Source organism: Scyliorhinus torazame, chromosome 16 (genome assembly GCF_047496885.1).
Source record: "Scyliorhinus torazame isolate Kashiwa2021f chromosome 16, sScyTor2.1, whole genome shotgun sequence".
NCBI lineage: Eukaryota > Metazoa > Chordata > Chondrichthyes > Carcharhiniformes > Scyliorhinidae > Scyliorhinus > Scyliorhinus torazame.
Genome location: NC_092722.1, coordinates 86234093 through 86253552, shown reverse-complemented (window position 1 = coordinate 86253552; position 19460 = coordinate 86234093). Strand labels below are relative to the sequence as shown.

Below are 19460 nucleotides of genomic sequence, written 5' to 3'. Positions count from 1 at the left end.
TTAGCGTCCAAAAGGTTAGGTGGGGTTACTGGGTTATGGGGATAGGGTGGTGCAGGTGTGGGCTTAAGTAGGATGTTCTTTCCAAGGGCCGGTGTAGACTCGATGGGCTGAATGGCTTCCTTGTGCACTGTAAATTCTATGATTCTATGCCTGTCTCTCTGTCGGTCTCTCTCTGTCCCTCTCTCTCTTTCTCTGTCTCTTTCTTTGTCTCGCCCTCCGACTGTCTCACTCAGTCTCCGTCTCTATCTTTCTTCTCTCTGTCTCTCTCACTCTCGTTCTCTCTGTCTCTTTCACTGTCTCTCTCTCTCTCTCCCTCTCTCTCAATCTCTCTCTGACCCTCTCTCCATCGACTGGATTCTCTGTTTTTGGAACCAAGTCCCCACGCCACCGGGAAAACTGTGGTCTTTTACGCCAGGAACACTGGTGTCCAAAGGCCATGGCCGGGATTCTCCGAAATCCCGGCCAAATGCTGACGCTGGCATCAAAACCGGAGCAAGCGACGCCGGCGTCAAAGGGTCTCCAGGCCCAGTCATTCGCCCCGTTCTCGGGGGCTAGAACGGCGCCGGAGTGCTGTGTGCTGCTCCGGCGCCGAAAGATGGCCCGCCATGGCCGGCGGGGTCCGCGCATGCACGGCTCGGCCGGCGCAGGTAAGCGTCTGCGCGATACGGCCGTCTCCGCGCTGACCCGCGAGCAACGTGGCGGAGCCCTCCAGGGTCCCAGCGTGGAGGAACATAGGCCCCCCCGGAATTAGCGCGCCCGCCAATCGGTTGCTCCCGATTGCGGGCCTGGCCACCATGGAGCCAGAAAGGCGCGGTCCCGCCAGGTCGGACCAGAAGCAAACGATGCTGGCGGGACTCGGCTGGCACACGGACTGTCGAGTGTGCAGAATGGCCGTGTGAGCCGCTTTCAACAGCCCCCGAGCGGTGCCGGCGTCCGCGCCGCCACGATTGCCGCCGATTCTCCGGTCGCCGGAGAATCGCCGGCCTGGCGCCTAGTGGCGTGGTGGGATTCGAGTGCCCCCCTCGCCGATTCTCCGACCCGGCGCGGGCTCGGAGAATCACGGCCCACAGATTCCCCGTTTTGCTGGGGGCTAGCTGGGAGGCAGTCTAGAGCTCGCAGCTCTAGCTGCCGATATGGCCCCCAGCAATTCCGGGTCAGAGGCTGCCCATGCGCAAGGCGGCGGCCTCCAGTGGTTGGGTGGTGCTCCATGGCGGACTCAGCCCGTGGACCTGGACCGCCAAAATAGTGCCCCTCATCGGCCGCTCGTGCCCCCAGGACCACCCGCACACATGCCCGCCGATCGGCCTTCCCCCGACTGTAACGGCCCCTGACTGAGTTTGCAGCCGCTTAGCGAGGTTCCCGAACGGCTGGACCATGAGAGTCCCGCGCTGTCGCGAATTCGGCTGGTGGGGGACGGAGCAACACGAGTTGGGACTCAGGCAATGGCCTGAGGCGGTAGCTAATTGGTGCTGCGTACTCCACAAGTACGCCAGTTTTCGGAGGGCGGAGAATTAAAAAATCGGCAACACTCCCAATTATGGCGCCAATACAAAATCTCCGCCCCATCGCCAAATGCGATATTGGCATCGGGGGGCGGAGAACCAGTCCCATGTCTCTCACCCTTGCTCACTCTCTCTCTCTCGATCTCTGTCTCCCCTGTCTCGGGCTCTCTCTCTCTTGCTCACTCATACTTTTTGACTGTTGTAATCAAATGCCTTGCATGCCGATTTTGCCACATGGGTTCAAATGTTGCTTATTTATATTTCAGTGAGGATATTTGTGATGTATTCAAATCCCTCTGATAACTTTCACTTCCTCACCAGGGGGATGTGCTGATTACAGAATGCACATATAACACAGAGAATCGATCAACAATAACGTGGGTGAGTATTTATCATCAATGTGTCACAGTGAGGGGTGGGGGATATATCAGAGTGTTACAGTGAGGAATGTGGGGTAAATGAGAGTGTTACAGTGAGGGGTGTGGGATATATCAGAGAGTTACAGTGAGGGGTGTGGGATATATCAGAGAGTTACAGTGAGGGGTGTGGGATATATCAGAATGTTACAGTGAGGGGTGTGGAATATATCAGAGAGTTACAGTGAGAGGTGTGGGATATATCAGAGAGTTACAGTGAGGGGTGTGGGATATATCAGAATGTTACAGCGAAGGGTGTGGAATATATCAGAGAGTTACAGTGAGGGGTGTGGGATATATCAGAGTTACAGTGAGGGGTGTGGGATATATCAGAATGTTACAGTGAGGGGTGTGGAATATATCAGAGTGTTACAGTGAGGGGTGTGGGATATATCAGAATGTTACAGTGAGGGGTGTGGGATATATCAGAGTGTTACAGTGAGGGGTGTGGGGTATATCAGAGTGTTACAGTGAGGGGTGTGGGATATATCAGAGTGTTACAGTGAGGAGTGTGGAATATATCAGAGTGTTACAGTAAGAGGTGTGGGTTATATCTGAGCGTTACAGTGAGGGGTGTGGGTTATATCTGAGTGTTACAGTGAGGGGTGTGGGATATATCTGAGTGTTAGTGAGGAATGTGGGATAAATCAGAGTGTTACAGTGAGAACTGTGGAATATATCTGAGTGTTACAGTGAGGAATGTGGGATATTTCAGAGTGTTACAGTGAGGGGTGTGGGATATATCAGAATGTTATAGTGAGGGGTGTGGAAGATATCAGAGAGTTATAATGAGGGGTGTGGGATATATCAGAGTGTTACAGTGAGGGGTGTGGGTATGTCTGAGTGTTACAGTGAGGTGTGTGGGGTATATCTGAGTGTTACAGTGAATGGTGTGGGGTATATCAGAGTGTTACAGTGAGGGGTGTGGGTTATATCTGAGTGTTACATTGAGGAATGTGGGATATGTCTGAGTGTTACAGTGAGGGGTGTGGGATATATCAGAATGTTACAGTGAGAGGTGTGGAATATATCTGAGTGTTAGTGAGGAATGTGGGATAAATCAGAGTGTTACAGTGAGGACTGTGGAATATATCAGAGTGTTACAGAGAGGGGTGTGGGTTATATCTGACTGTTACAGTGAGGGGTGTGGAATATATCTGAATGTTAGTGAGGAATGTGGGATAAATCAGAGTGTTACAGTGAGAGGTGTGGGATATATCAGAATGTTACAGTGAGGGGTGTGGAATATATCAGAGAGTTACAGTGAGGGGTGTGGGATATATCAGAGAGTTACAGTGAGGGGTGTGGGATATATCAGAGCGTAACAGTGAGGGTTGTGGGATATATCAGAATGTTACAGTGAGGGGTGTGGAATATATCAGAGAGTTACAGTGAGGGGTGTGGGATATATCAGAGAGTTACAGTGAGGGGTGTGGGATATATCAGAATGTTACAGTGAGGGGTGTGGAATATATCAGAGTGTTACAGTGAGGGGTGTGGGATATATCAGAATGTTACAGTGAGGGGTGTGGGATATATCAGAGTGTTACAGTGAGGGGTGTGGGGTATATCAGAGTGTTACAGTGAGGGGTGTGGGATATATCAGAGTGTTACAGTGAGGAGTGTGGAATATATCAGAGTGTTACAGTAAGAGGTGTGGGTTATATCTGAGCGTTACAGTGAGGGGTGTGGGTTATATCTGAGTGTTACAGTGAGGGGTGTGGGATATATCTGAGTGTTAGTGAGGAATGTGGGATAAATCAGAGTGTTACAGTGAGAACTGTGGAATATATCTGAATGTTACAGTGAGGATTGTGGGATAAATCAGAGTGTTACAGTGAGGGGTGTGGGATATATCTGAGTGTTACAGTGAGGAATGTGGGATAAATCAGAGTGTTACAGTGAGGGGTGTGGGATATATCAGAGTGTCACAGTGAGGAATGTGGGATATTTCAGAGTGTTACAGTGAGGGGTGTGGGATATATCAGAATGTTACAGTGAGGGGTGTGGAAGATATCAGAGAGTTATAGTGAGGGGTGTGGGATATATCAGAGTGTTACAGTGAGGGGTGTGGGTATATCTGAGTGTTACAGTGAGGTGTGTGGGGTATATCTGAGTGTTACAGTGAATGGTGTGGGGTATATCAGAGTGTTACAGTGAGGGGTGTGGGGTATATCTGAGTGTTACAGTGAGTGGTGTGGGGTATATCAGAGTGTTACATTGAGGAATGTGGGATACGTCAGAGTGTTACAGTGAGGGGTGTGGGATATATCAGAATGTTACAGTGACGGGTGTGGAATATATCTGAGTGTTAGTGAGGAATGTGGGATAAATCAGAGTGTTACAGTGAGGACTGTGGAATATATCAGAGTGTTACAGAGAGGGGTGTGGGTTATATCTGACTGTTACAGTGAGGGGTGTGGAATATATCTGAATGTTAGTGAGGAATGTGGGATAAAGCTTCCGGGTGCGGCGATGACCAGCTGAGTCGCACGTTTCGGCAGCTCCCGGTGTAACGGACTTTTGGGCTCTTAAAATTGCCGTTGGGGCTCTTATTAACGGCTAAAAGTACTGTGCGGTGAACCAGAAGGGAATCCCCCCTGGATACGGATGAAAAAAGGAGAGGAAGGTGGCCGGATTGCGGTGGATCCTTTAGAGCAGCGGCAAGGAAGGCAAGCAAAAACCAAGATGGCGTCGGAAGGTGGCAGTTTTATATGGGGCCCTGAACAACACGAGTTTTTGAAACGCTGCGTGGAAGAACTCAAAAAGGAAATGAAGAAGGAGCTGTTGGCCCCGATATTACAGGCGATCGAAGGGCTAAAGGAGGAGCAAAAGACCCAGGAGCGGGAGCTTCGGGTCGTGAAGGCAAAGGCTGCCGAGAATGAGGACGACATACAGGGCCTGGTGGTGAAGATGGAGATGCACGAGGCACACCATAAACGATGTGTGGAAAGGCTGGAGGCGCTGGAGAACAACGCGAGCAGGAACAACCTAAGGATTCTTGGCCTTCCTGAAGGTGCGGAGGGAGCGGACGTCGGGGCATATGTGAGCACGATGCTGCACTCGTTAATGGGAGCGGAGGCCCCGGCGGGTCCGCTGGAGGTGGAGTTATGGCGCGAGGACCGAGAGCAGGAGAAATTCCTAGAGCCATAGTGGTGAGATTCCTCCGTTTTAAGGACAGAGAGATGGTCCTTAGATGGGCAAAGAAAACTCGGAGCAGTAAGTGGGAGAACGCGGTGATCCACGTATACCAAGACTGGAGTGCGGAGGTAGCGAGAAGGAGGGCGAGCTTTAACCGGGCCAAGGCGGTGCTTCACAAAAAGAAGATAAAATTCGGAATGCTGCAACCGGCAAGACTGTGGGTCACATATCAAGGGAGGCACCACTACTTTGAGACGGCGGATGAGGCGTGGACTTTTATCGTGGAAGAAAAATTCGAATGAGCGGGTTATTAAAAAAAGAACGTTTGAAACAAAGTGGTGGGGCGAGTATGGGGGGCGAAGAAGGGGGGAAAGAGGAGTTTTATCTTATTAATCCTGCGATGTGGTAACTTTTCTCTCTTCCACAGGAGGTGGTGGGGGGAGGAAAGGAGGTGGAAGAGATGGGCCTTTGGCCATTGGGGGCGGGGCCAAGGGGGAAGCGCGGGCTCGGTTCCCGCGCTATGATAATCATGGCGGGAATAGGGAAGCAGGAAGGAGGGGGCGTTGCACGGTGCGAGCCGAGGTCACGGGGGGAAGCCGAGGTCAGCCAGAGTTTGCTGACTTTTGGGAGCAACATGGGGGGTGTAACTACGCTAGTGGGGGATCTAGCGGGGGGGTGGGAGGGGGGAATTATTGGGCTGCTGCTGCTGGGGAGAGGGGGGAGCTGGTATGGGGTGGGATGGGCGGGGCGGCACCGCCTGGGGGGGACACAGCTGCGTGGGAACCGGGTGAGGAGCTGGAAAAAGGGGATGGCTAATCGACAAGGGGGGGGGTAAAAAGCCCCCCAACCCGGCTGATCACGTGGAACGTGAGAGGGCTGAACGGGCCGATAAAGAGGGCACGGGTACTCGCACACCTTAAGAAACTTAAGGCAGACGTGGTTATGTTACAGGAAACGCACTTGAAACTGATAGACCAGGTGAGACTACGCAAAGGTTGGGTGGGGCAGGTGTTCCATTCGGGGCTAGATGCGAAAAACAGGGGGGTGGCTATATTAGTGGGGAAGCGGGTAATGTTTGAGGCAAAGACTATAGTGGCGGATAGCGGGGGCAGATACGTGATGGTGAGTGGCAAACTACAGGGGGGGACGGTGGTTTTGGTAAACGTATATGCCCCGAACTGGGATGATGCCAATTTTATGAGGCGTATGCTAGGACGCATCCCGGACCTAGAGGTGGGAAAGTTGGTAATGGGGGGAGATTTCAATACGGTGTTGGAACCAGGGCTGGACAGGTCGAGGTCCAGGACTGGAAGGAAGCCGGCAGCAGCCAAGGTGCTTAAAGATTTTATGGAGCAGATGGGAGGAGTAGACCCGTGGAGATTTAGCAGACCTAGGAGTAAGGAGTTTTCGTTTTTCTCCTATGTCCACAAAGTCTATTCGCGAATAGACTTTTTTGGGGGGGAAGGGCGTTGATCCCGAAGGTGAGGGGAACGGAGTATACGGCTATAGCCATTTCGGATCACGCTCCACATTGGGTGGACTTGGAGAGAGGGGAGGAAACAGAAGGGCGCCCACCCTGGAGAATGGAGATGGGACTAATGGCAGATGAGGGGGTGTGTCTAAGGGTGAGGGGGTGCATTGAAAAGTACTTGGAACTCAATGACAATGGGGAGGTCCAGGTGGGAATGGTCTGGGAGGCGCTGAAGGCAGTGGTTAGAGGGGAGCTGATATCAATAAGGGCACATAAAGGAAAGCAGGAGAGTAGGGAACGGGAGCGGTTGCTGCAAGAACTTCTGAGGGTGGACAGGCAATATGCGGAGGCACCGGAGGAGGGACTGTACAGGGAAAGGCAAAGGCTACACGTAGAATTTGACTTGCTGACAACGGGTACTGCAGAGGTACAGTGGAGGAAGGCACAGGGTGTACAGTACGAATATGGGGAGAAGGCGAGCAGGTTGCTGGCCCACCAATTGAGGAAAAGGGGAGCAGCGAGGGAAATAGGGGGAGTGAGGGATGAGGAAGGAGAGATGGATCGGGGAGCGGAGTGAGTGAATGGAGTGTTCAAGGCATTTTATAAAAAAATATACGAAGCTCAACCCCCGGATGGGAGGGAGAGAATGATGGGCTTTCTGGACCGGCTGGAATTTCCCAAGGTGGAGGAGCAGGAAAGGGTGGGACTGGGAGCACAGATTGAAATAGAGGAAGTAGTGAAAGGAATTAGGAGCATGCAGGCGGGGAAGGCTCCGGGACCGGATGGATTCCCAGTTGAATTTTACAGGAAATATGTGGACTTGCTCGCTCCGCTACTGATGAGGACCTTTAATGAGGCAAAGGAAAGGGGACAGCTGCCCCCGACTATGTCTGGGGCAACGATATCGCTTCTCCTAAAGAAGGAAAAGGACCCGCTGCAATGTGGGTCCTATAGACCTATTTCACTCCTAAATGTAGACGCTAAGATTCTGGCCAAGGTAATGGCAATGAGGATAGAGGATTGTGTCCCGAGGGTGGTCCATGAGGACCAAACTGGGTATGTGAAGGGGAGACAGCTGAATACGAATATATGGAGGCTGCTAGGGGTAATGATGATGCCCCCACCAGAGGGGGAAACGGAGATAGTGGTGGCGATGGATGCCGAGAAAGCATTTGATAGAGTGGAGTGGGATTATTTGTGGGAGGTGCTGAGGAGATTTGGTTTTGGAGATGAGTATGTTGGATGGGTGCAGCTGTTGTATAGGGCCCCAGTGGTCACGAATGGACGGGGATCTGCATACTTTCGGCTCCATAGAGGGACAAGGCAGGGATGCCCTCTGTCCCCATTACTGTTTGCACTGGCGATTGAGCCCCTGGCAATAGCATTGAGGGGTTCCAAGAAGTGGAGGGGAGTACTTAGAGGAGGAGAAGAACACCGGGTATCTCTGTATGCGGATGATTTGTTGTTATATGTAGCGGACCCGGCGGAGGGGATGCCAGAGATAATGCGGACACTTCGGGAGTTTGGAGAATTCTCAGGATATAAACTGAACATGGGGAAAAGTGAGTTGTTTGTGGTGCATCCAGGGGAGCAGAGCAGAGAAATAGAGGACTTTCCGCTGAGGAAGGTAACAAGGGACTTTCGTTACTTGGGGATCCAGATAGCCAAGAATTGGGGTACATTGCATAGGTTAAATTTAACGCGATTGGTGGAACAAATGGAGGAGGACTTCAAGAGATGGGACATGGTATCCCTGTCACTGGCAGGGAGGGTGCAGGCAGTTACAATGGTAGTCCTCCCGAGATTCCTCTTTGTGTTTCAGTGCCTCCCGGTGGTGATCACGAAGGCTTTTTTCAAAAGGATTGAAAAGAGTATCATGAGTTTTGTGTGGGCCGGGAAGACCCCGAGAGTGAGGAAGGGATTCTTACAGCGTAGTAGGGATAGGGGGGGGCTGGCACTACCGAGCCTAAGTGAGTACTACTGGGCCGTCAATATCTCAATGGTGAGTAAGTGGATGGGGGAAGAGGAGGGAGCGGCGTGGAAGAGATTGGAGAGGGCGTCCTGTAGGGGGACTAGCCTACAAGCTATGGTGACGGCCCCATTGCCGTTCTCACCGAAGAAATACACCACAAGCCCGGTGGTGGTGGCGACTTTGAAAATTTGGGGACAGTGGAGACGGCATAGGGGAAAGACGGGAGCCTTGGTGGGGTCCCCGATAAGAAACAACCATAGGTTTGCCCCGGGGAGAATGGATGGGGGATTTGGAATATGGCAAAGAGCAGGAGTAACGCAACTGAAAGATCTGTTTGTGGATGGGAAGTTCGCAAGTCTGGGAGCGCTGACCGAGAAATATGGGTTGCCCCAAGGGAATGCATTCCGGTATATGCAACTGAGGGCTTTTGCGAGGCAGCAGGTGAGGGAATTCCCGCAGCTCCCGACGCATGAGGTGCAGGACAGAGTAATCTCAAAGACATGGGTGGGGGACGGTAAGGTGTCAGATATATATAGGGAAATGAGGGACGAGGGGGAGATTATGGTAGATGAGCTGAAAGGGAAATGGGAAGAAGAGCTGGGGGAGGAGATTGAGGAGGGGCTGTGGGCAGATGCCCTAAGTAGGGTAAACTCATCGTCCTCGTGTGCCAGGCTAAGCCTGATTCAATTTAAGGTGTTACACAGGGCGCATATGACTGGAGCATGGCTCAGTAAATTTTTTGGGGTAGAGGATAGGTGTGCGAGATGCTCGAGAAGCCCAGCGAATCACACCCACATGTTCTGGTCATGTCCGGCACTACAGGGGTTCTGGGTAGGGTGACAACGGTGCTTTCGAAAGTAGTGGGGGTCCAGGTCAAACCAAGCTGGGGGTTGGCTATATTTGGGGTTGCATAAGAGCCGGGAGTGCAGGAGGCGAAAGAGGCCGATGTTTTGGCCTTTGCGTCCCTAGTAGCCCGGCGCAGGATACTGTTGATGTGGAAGGAAGCCAAGCCCCCGGGGGTGGAGACCTGGATAAATGACATGGCAAGGTTTATAAAGCTGGAACGGATTAAGTTCGTCCTAAGGGGATCGGCTCAAGGGTTCACCAGGCGGTGGCAACCGTTCGTCGAATACCTCACAGAAAGATAGAGGGAATGGAAAAGAAGAAGGCAGTAGCAGCAGCCCGGGGTGGGGGGGGGGAGGAACCAGAAGGAGTCTCAGGGTTATTAATATATATGTATAATATGTATAGGTCGTTGCTATAAATAATTGTATATTGGATTGTTAAACCATATTTTTGGAGAGTGTTTATCTGAGACAAGGCAGTTGCCATTTAGTTTTAGTTTTCGTTTTTGTTATATATTATTTATTCTTTGTTTATAAAACAGGTAATTGTTATTTGTCCTGTTATATTATTGTGTAAAGGATACACAATGTACTGTGATGGTTGACCAAAAATTTTCAATAAAATATTTTTTGTTTTAAAAAAGGAATGTGGGATAAATCAGAGTGTTACAGTGAGGGGTGTGGGGTATATCAGAATGTCACAGTGAGGAATGTGGGATATGTCAGAGTGTTACAGTGAGGGATGTGGGATATATCAGTGTTACAGTGAGGGGTGTGGGTTATATCAGTGTTACAGTGAGGAGTGTGGGATATATCAGAGTGTGACAGTAAGTGTTGTGGAATTTATCAGAGTGTTACAGTGAGTGATGTAGGATATATCAGAGTGTTACAGTGAGGGGTGTGGAATATATCAGAGTGTTACAGTGAGGAGTGTGGAACATATCAGAGTGTTACAGTGAGGGGTGTGGGATATATCAGAGTGTTACAGCGAGGGGTGTGGGATATATCAGAGTGTGACAGTGAGGGGTGTGGGATATATCAGAGTGTTACAGTGAGGGGTGTGGGATATGTCAGTGTGTTACAGTGAGGGGTGTGGGATATATCAGAGTGTCACAGTGAGGGATGTGGGATATATCAGAGTGTAACAGTGAGGGGTGTGGGGTATATCAGAGTGTTACAGTGAGGGGTGTGGAGTATTTCAGAGTGTTACAGTGAGGGGTGTGGGATATATCAGAGTGTTACAGTGAGGGGTGTGGGGTATATCAGAGTGTTACAGTGAGGGGTGTGGGATATATCAGAGTGTTACAGTGAGGGGTGTGGGATATATCAGAGTGTTACAGTGAGGGGTGTGGGATATATCAGTGTTACAGTGAGGGGTGTTGGTTATCTCTCTCTGATGCTCCGTCCTGTTCACAGGGTGGATTGGGTACCACTGATGAAATGTGCCTTGCCTTCATGTGGTATTATCCCCGGAATGAGTTCACCGGCTGCAACAGTCTCCAGGTGCTTCAGACAGTGGCTGCAGCGTTGAATGTTTCAGCTACCAGGTAGGCACACGCTCCTCAGGCTTCCAAATGCCGTTCAGCCTGGTCCCCCTCCGAAACATCCGTTCATCCACATGTATCGCCCCCACCTCCACCAATGTACTTAATTGCACAAATTCACAGACACATACACCCTTTGTTCACTGACCCACACTGGCGTCCGGCCCAGTAATGACATGGTTTTGTCATACAACATCCATATTTCCTCCCCTTCCCAATCTCTGTAACCTCCTCCATTCCCACACCCCTCCCTATCTCTGTAACCTTCTACAGCCCATACACCCTCCCTGTCCCAGTAACCTCCTCTAGCCCCTACTACCCTCCGTTTCTCTGTAACCTCCTCCAGCATCTACACCCCTCCCTATCTCTGTAACCTGCACCAGCCCCTACACCCTCCCTATCTCTGTAACCTCCTCCAGCCCCTATAACCCTCCCTATCTCTGTAACCTCCTCCAGCCTGTACACCCCTCCCAATTTCTGTAACCTCCTCCAACCCCTCCACCCCCTATCTCTGTAACCTCCTCCAGCCCCTACACCCCCACTATCTCTCGAACCTTCTCCAGCCTCTAAACCCCTCTCTATCTCTGTAACCTCCTCAAGCCACGACACCCCTCCCTATATCTGTAACCTTCTGAATGAATGAAAATCGCTTATTGTCACAAGTAGGCTTCAAATGAAGTTACTGTGAAAAGCCCCTAGTCGCCACATTCTGGCGCCTGTTCGGGGAGGCTGTTACGGGAATCGAACCGTGCTGCTGGCCTGCCTCGGTCTGCTTTCAAAGCCAGCGATTTAGCCCTGTGCTAAACAGCCCCAGTGTCTCCAACCCCTCCACCGTCCCTTCTCTCTAACCTTCTCCTGCCTCTTCACCCTTCGCTATCTCTGTAACCTTCTCCAGCCCCTACACCCTTCCTGTCCCAGTAACCTCCTCTAGCCCCTACTACCCTCCGTTTCTCTGTAACCTCCTCCATGCTCCTCAACCCTCCCTATCTCTATAACCTTCTCCAGCCCCTACACCCTTCCTACCTCTGTAACCTCCTCCAGCCCCTACACCCCTCCCTATCTCTGTAACTTCATCCAGTCCCTACACCCCTCCCTATCTCTAACCTCCTCCAGACCATACTCGTCTTCTCCCTATCTCTGTAACCTCATCACCCTACAGCTCTACCTATCTCGGTAACCTCCTCCAGCCCATCCAGCCCTCCCTATCTCTGTAATCTCCTCCAGCTCTGTTATACCGTCAATTCACTGTGAGACCGTGAGAACGAGTGAACATTAGGCTTTATTATCCATGAACTCGCCTGCCAGAGTCGGCTGTACAAATGAGTGCCACCCACAGGAGGCCGGTCTATATATGGCCCCAGTGACAGCGGAGCCAGAGGCGGAGACCACCGTGGTTCCAGTACAGTACCTGGAAGTAGACCTTATCATCACTTCCAGGTCACAGCATTATACAGACAGCTCATGCATTAGGCAAATACGTTCAACACAAGCTCCTACACCCCTCCCTATCTCTGTAACCTCATCACTCTGCACCCCTCCCTATCTCTGTAGCCTCCTCCAGCTCCTACACCCCTCCCTATCTCTGTAACATCATCCCCTACATCCATCCCTATCTCTGTAACCTCATCACCCTACACCCCTCCCTATCTCTGTAACCTCCTCCAACGCTATGTCCCTCCTTATCTCGATAACCTCCAGCTCCAACAACATTTATATCTCTGTAACCTCCTCAAGCCCCCTACATCCCTCCCTATCGCTGTAACCTCCTCCAACTCCGATACCCTTCCCTATCTCCGCAACCTCCTCTAGCCCCCTACACCGCTCCCTATCTCTGTTATCTACTCCAGCTCCTACAAGCCTCCCTACCTCTGTAACTTCCTACAGCCTCCTAGATCTCTTCTTATCCTTGTATGCTCCTTTAGCTCCTACAACCATTCCAATCTCTAGTAACCTCCTCCAGCCCCTACACCCCTCCATATACCTGTATGCTCCTCCAGCCCCTTCACCCCTCCATATCCCTGTATGCTCCTCCAGCCCCTACACCCCTCCCTATATCTGTAACCTCTTCCAGCCCCGAAAACACTCCCCATCTCTGTAACCTCCTCCAGCCCCTACACCCCTCTCTATCCCTGTAACCTCCTCCAGCTCCCTACATCGCTCCCTATCTCTGTAACCTCGTCCAGCTCCTACACCCCTCCCTATTTCTGTAACATCCTCCAGTCCCTACAATCCTCCCTAGCTTTGTACCCTCCTCCAGCACGTCCACCCCTCCCTATTTCTGTAACCTCCTCCAGACCCAGAGTCGATTTTGGCGTGAGAACAGCTGGTGAGTCAGTTTCAGCGGGAGCAGTGCGGAAGTGGTTGCTGGGAGGGGCAGGCCAGTCGATTTTGGCGTGAGAACAGCTGGTGAGTCAGTTTCAGCGAGAGCAGTGCGGAAGTGGTTGCTGGGAGTGTTTTAGGCGGGAACAGGAAGTCGACCCGCGGACGTCTGGGAAGACCCTCACCAATAAATTCTGGTGGAGAGGAAACCCGAGACACTACACGTGTAGTGTCTCCCACCCGCCCTCCTCCTCTAACCTAATAATAAAACCCATTGGTCTGAGGTAAGTACCATATTTTATTATATTATTATTATTTTTTATAAAAAAATTAATTTAGTTGTGAGCCAGATCTTGGTAGAAAGTTAGAGGAATGGCAGGGAAGGAAGTGCAATGTTCCTCCTGCAGGATGTTTGAGGTGAGGGATGCAGTTAGTGTCCCTGCTGATTTTACCTGCAGGAAGTGCTGCCATCTCCAGCTCCTCCAAGACCGAGTTAGGGAACTGGAGCTGGAGTTGGAAGAACTTTGGATCATTCGGGAGGCAGAAGGGGTCATAGATAGCAGCTTCAGGGAATTAGTTACACCAAAGATTGGAGATAGGTGGGTAACTGTAAGAGGGACTGGGAAAAAGCAGTCAGTGCAGGGATCCCCTGCGGTCGTTCCCCTGAGAAACAAGTATACCGCTTTGGATACTTGTGGGGGGGACGACTTACCAGGGGTAAGCCATGGGGTACGGGCCTCTGGCACGGAGTCTGTCCCTGTTGCTCAGAAGGGAAGGGGGGAGAGGAGCAGAGCATTAGTAATTGGGGACTCTATAGTCAGGGGCACAGATAGGAGATTTTGTGGGAGCGTGAGAGACTCACGTTTGGTATGTTGCCTCCCAGGTGCAAGGGTACGTGATGTCTCGGATCGTGTTTTCCGGGTCCTTAGGGGGGAGGGGGAGCAGCCCTAAGTCGTGGTCCACATTGGCACTAACGACATAGGTAGGAAAGGGGACAAGGATGTCAGGCAGGCTTTCAGGGAGCTAGGATGGAAGCTCAGAACTAGAACAAACAGAGTTGTTATCTCTGGGTTGTTGCCCGTGCCACGTGATAGTGAGATGAGGAATAGGGAGAGAGAGCATTTAAACACGTGGCTACAGGGATGGTGCAGGCGGGAGGGATTCAGATTTCTGGATAACTGGGGCTCTTTCTGGGGAAGGTGGGACCTCTACAGACAGGATGGTCTACACCTGAATCTGAGGGGCACAAATATCCTGGGGGGGAGATTTGTTAGTGCTCTTTGGGGGGGTTTAAACTAATGCAGCAGGGGCATGGGAACCTGGATTGTAGTTTTAGGGTAAGGGAGAATGAGAGTATAGAGGTCAGGAGCACAGATTTGACGTCGCAGGAGAGGGCCAGTGTTCAGGTAGGTGGTTTGAAGTGTGTCTACTTCAATGCCAGGAGTATACGAAACAAGGTAGGGGAACTGGCAGCATGGGTTGGTACCTGGGACTTCAATGTTGTGGCCATTTCGGAGACATGGATAGAGCAGGGACAGGAATGGATGTTGCAGGTTCCGGGGTTTAGGTGTTTTAGTAAGCTCAGAGAAGGAGGCAAAAGAGGGGGAGGTGTGGCGCTGCTAGTCAAGAGCAGTATTACGGTGGCGGAGAGGATGCTAGATGGGGACTCTTCTTCCGAGGTAGTATGGGCTGAAGTTAGAAACAGGAAAGGAGAGGTCACCCTGTTGGGAGTTTTTTATAGGCCTCCTAATAGTTCTAGGGATGTAGAGGAAAGGATGGCGAAGATGATTCTGGATAAGAGCGAAAGTAACAGGGTAGTTATTATGGGAGACTTTAACTTTCCAAATATTGACTGGAAAAGATATAGTTCGAGTACAATAGATGGGTCGTTTTTTGTACAGTGTGTGCAGGAGGGTTTCCTGAAACAATATGTTGACAGGCCAACAAGAGGAGAGGCCACGTTGGATTTGGTTTTGGGTAATGAACCAGGCCAGGTGTTGGATTTGGAGGTAGGTGAGCACTTTGGGGACAGTGACCACAATTCGGTGACGTTTACGTTAATGATGGAAAGGGATAAGTATACACCGCAGGGCAAGAGTTATAGCTGGGGGAAGGGCAATTATGATGCCATTAGACGTGACTTGGGGGGGATAAGGTGGAGAAGTAGGCTGCAAGTGTTGGGCACACTGGATAAGTGGGGCTTGTTCAAGGATCAGCTACTGCGTGTTCTTGATAAGTATGTACCGGTCAGACACGGAGGAAGGCGTCGAACGAGGGAACCGTGGTTTACCAAGGAAGTGGAATCTCTTGTTAAGAGGAAGAAGGAGGCCTATGTGAAGATGAGGTGTGAAGTTTCGGTTGGGGCGATGGATAGTTACAAGGTAGCGAGGAAGGATCTAAAGAGAGAGCTAAGACGAGCAAGGAGGGGACATGAGAAGTATTTGGCAGGAAGGATCAAGGAAAACCCAAAAGCTTTCTAGAGGTATGTCAGGAATAAGCGAATGACTAGGGAAAGAGTAGGACCAGTCAAGGACAGGGATGGGAAACTGCGTGTGGAGTCTGAAGAGATAGGCGAGATACTAAATGAATATGTTTCGTCAGTATTCACTCAGGAAAAAGATAATGTTGTGGAGGAGAATGCTGAGCCCCAGGCTAATAGAATAGATGGCATTGAGGTACGTAGGGAAGAGGTGTTGGCAATTCTGGACAGGCTGAAAATAGATAAGTCCCCGGGACCTGATGGGATTTATCCTAGGATTCTCTGGGAGGCCAGGGAAGAGATTGCTGGACCTTTGGCGTTGATTTTTATGTCATCATTGGCTACAGGAATAGTGCCAGAGGACTGGAGGACAGCAAATGTGGTCCCTTTGTTCAAAAAGGGGAGCAGAGACAACCCCGGCAACTATAGACCGGTGAGCCTCACGTCTGTAGTGGGTAAAGTCTTGGAGGGGATTATAAGAGAAAAGATTTATAATCATCTAGATAGGAATAATATGATCAGGGATAGTCAGCATGGCTTTGTGAAGGGTAGGTCATGCCTCACAAACCTTATTGAGTTCTTTGAGAAGGTGACTGAACAGGTAGACGAGGGTAGAGCAGTTGATGTGGTGTATATGGATTTCAGCAAAGCGTTTGATAAGGTTCCCCACGGTAGGCTATTGCAAAAAATACGGAGGCTGGGGATTGAGGGTGATTTAGAGATGTGGATCAGAAATTGGCTAGCTGAAAGAAGACAGAGGGTGGTGGTTGATGGGAAATGTTCAGAATGGAGTACAGTCACAAGTGGAGTACCACAAGGATCTGTTCTGGGGCCGTTGCTGTTTGTCATTTTTATCAATGACCTAGAGGAAGGCGCAGAAGGGTGGGTGAGTAAATTTGCAGACGATACTAAAGTCGGTGGTGTTGTCGATAGTGTGGAAGGATGTAGCAGGTTACAGAGGGATATAGATAAGCTGCAGAGCTGGGCTGAGAGGTGGCAAATGGAGTTTAATGTAGAGAAGTGTGAGGTGATTCACTTTGGAAGGAATAACAGGAATGCGGAATATTTGGCTAATGGTAAAGTTCTTGAAAGTGTGGATGAGCAGAGGGATCTAGGTGTCCATGTACATAGATCCCTGAAAGTTGCCACCCAGGTTGATAGGGTTGTGAAGAAGGCCTATGGAGTGTTGGCCTTTATTGGTAGAGGGATTGAGTTCCGGAGTCGGGAGGTCATGTTGCAGCTGTACAGAACTCTGGTACGGCCGCATTTGGAGTATTGCGTACAGTTCTGGTCACCGCATTATAGGAAGGACGTGGAGGCTTTGGAGCGGGTGCAGAGGAGATTTACCAGGATGTTGCCTGGTATGGAGGGAAAATCTTATGAGGAAAGGCTGATGGACTTGAGGTTGTTTTCGTTGGAGAGAAGAAGGTTAAGAGGAGACTTAATAGAGGCATACAAAATGATCAGGGGGTTGGATAGGGTGGACAGTGAGAGCCTTCTCCCGCGGATGGATATGGCTGGCACGAGGGGACATAACTTTAAACTGAGGGGTAATAGATATAGGACAGAGGTCAGAGGTAGGTTCTTTACGCAAAGAGTAGTGAGGCCATGGAATGCCCTACCTGCTACAGTAGTGAACTCACCAACATTGAGGGCATTTAAAAGTTTATTGGATAAACATATGGATGATAATGGCATAGTGTAGGTTAGATGGCTTTTGTTTCGGTGCAACATCGTGGGCCGAAGGGCCTGTACTGCGCTGTATTGTTCTATGTTCTATGACCCTACACCCCTCCCTATCTCTGTAACCTCTTCCAGCTCCTACATCCCTCCCTATTTCTGTAACATCCTCCAGTCCCTGCAATCCTCCCTAACTTTGTACCCTCCTCCAGCTCCTACAACCGTCCCTATGCCGGTAATCTCCTCCAGTCCCTACAACCTCCCTATCTCTGGAATCTCTTCCTGTCTCTGTAACTTCCTCCAGCTCACTACATCTCACCTAATCTCTGCATCCTATTCTAGCCCCGAAAGCCTTCCCTATCACGGTAACCTCCTCCAGTCCCTAGACTGCTCCTCATCTCTCTAAACTCCTTCTATCCCTACAACCTTTCCTATCTCCGTAACAAGGCATGGACAAGGCATCCATCACTGACGAGGAATGTCAAGAACAGCATAAAGGCTAAAGAAAACCATACAAAGTGGTGAGGATTAGTGGGAAACCAGGGGATTGGGAAGCCTTTAAAAGGGAGCAGAGGACAACTAAAAAATCAATAAGGGGGGGGGGGGAGAAGATGACGTATGAGTGCAAGCTAGCTAGTAACATAAAGGAAGATATTTTTTCAACATATAAAAGGTAAGAGAGAGGCAAAAATAGACATTGGACCAATGGAAAATGTGGCTGGAGAAGTAATGATAGGGAACAAAGAAATGGCAGACAAACTGAATAGTTACTTTGCATAAGTCTTCACTGTGGAAGACACCAGTGGGATGCCAGAGTTCCAGGAGAACCAGGGGGCAGAGGTTTGTGCAGTGACCCTTACTAAGGAAAAGGTTCTGGGGAAACTGAAAGGACTGAAGGTGGATAAGTCACCTGGACCGGATGGACTACACCCAGGGTCCTAAAAGAGATAGCTGAGGAAATTGTGGAGGCATTACTGATGATCTTTCAGGAAACACTGGAGGCAGGAAGGGTCCCAGAGGACTGGAAGGTGGCTAATGTAACACCACTGTTTAAGAAGGGAGGTAGGCAGAAGACGGGAAATTATAGGCCGGTTAGCCTGACTTCAGTCATTGGTAAGATTGTGGCGTCTATTATTAAAGATGAGATCGCAAAGTACTTGGAAGTGCATGGTAAAATAGGACTGAGCCAGCACGGCTTTGTCAAAGGCAGGTCGTGTCTGACAAATCTGTTCTTTGAGGAGGTAACAAGGAAGTTAGGCAAAGAAGAACCAGTGGACGTGATTTATTTAGATTTCCAGTAGGCCTTTGACAAGGTGCCGCATAGGAGACTGTTAAATAAGTTAAGAGCCCATGGTGTTAAGGTAAGATCCTGGCATGGATAGAGGATTGGCTGACTGGCAGAAGGCAGAGATTGGGGATAAAGGGGTCTTTTTCAGGATGGCAGCCGGTGACTAGTGGTGTGCCTCAGAGGTCTGTGCTGGGACCACAACATTTCACAATATACATCAATGAGCTGGAAGAAGGTACTGAAGGCACTGTTGCTAAGTTTGCAGATGATAGAAAGATCTGGAGAGGGACAGGTAGTATTGAGGAAGCAAGGGGGTCTGCAGAAGGAATTGGGCAAGCTAGGGGAGTTGGCAATGAAGTGGCAAAAATGAAATACAATGTGGAAAAGTGTGAGGTTATGAACTTTGGAAGGAGGGATTTAAGCATAGGCTATTTTCTAAATGGGGAAATGCTTCGGAAATCAGAAGAACAAAGGGACTTGGGTGTCCTGTTCACAATTCTCTTAAGGTTAATGTGCAGGTTCAGTTGGCAGTTAAGAAGGCAAATGCAATGTTAGCATTCATGTCAAGAGGGCTAGAATACAAGACCAGGGATTGTGACAGTTGAGGAGTATTTATCTAAGATCTTCCTAATTCGTCGAGGTTGTAAGCTACCAGACAAGGTCTTGTGAATATCTGAAGTAAGACTCGCTATATGGGAGTTCTAATTATAGTATACACAATGTGCCTTGCATTCACTACCTTCAATGTACAGGTTAGACTATGACTTAGATGACTATCTTTTCCTTAACTTCAACTAAATATT

At 50.1% G+C, this 19460-nt stretch overlaps 1 protein-coding gene across 1 annotated transcript in view; it reads left to right on the top strand.

Annotated features, from left to right (window-relative positions):
- The window catches only part of LOC140392923 (putative DBH-like monooxygenase protein 2), a 289303-nt gene that overhangs the window by 196457 nt on the left and 73386 nt on the right, over nt 1-19460 (top strand). Inside the window, exons 10-11 of the mRNA XM_072478705.1 lie at nt 1824-1883; nt 10764-10894. Of these exons, the coding sequence (XP_072334806.1) occupies nt 1824-1883; nt 10764-10894 (191 nt within the window). The remainder of the gene's footprint in view (nt 1-1823; nt 1884-10763; nt 10895-19460) is intronic.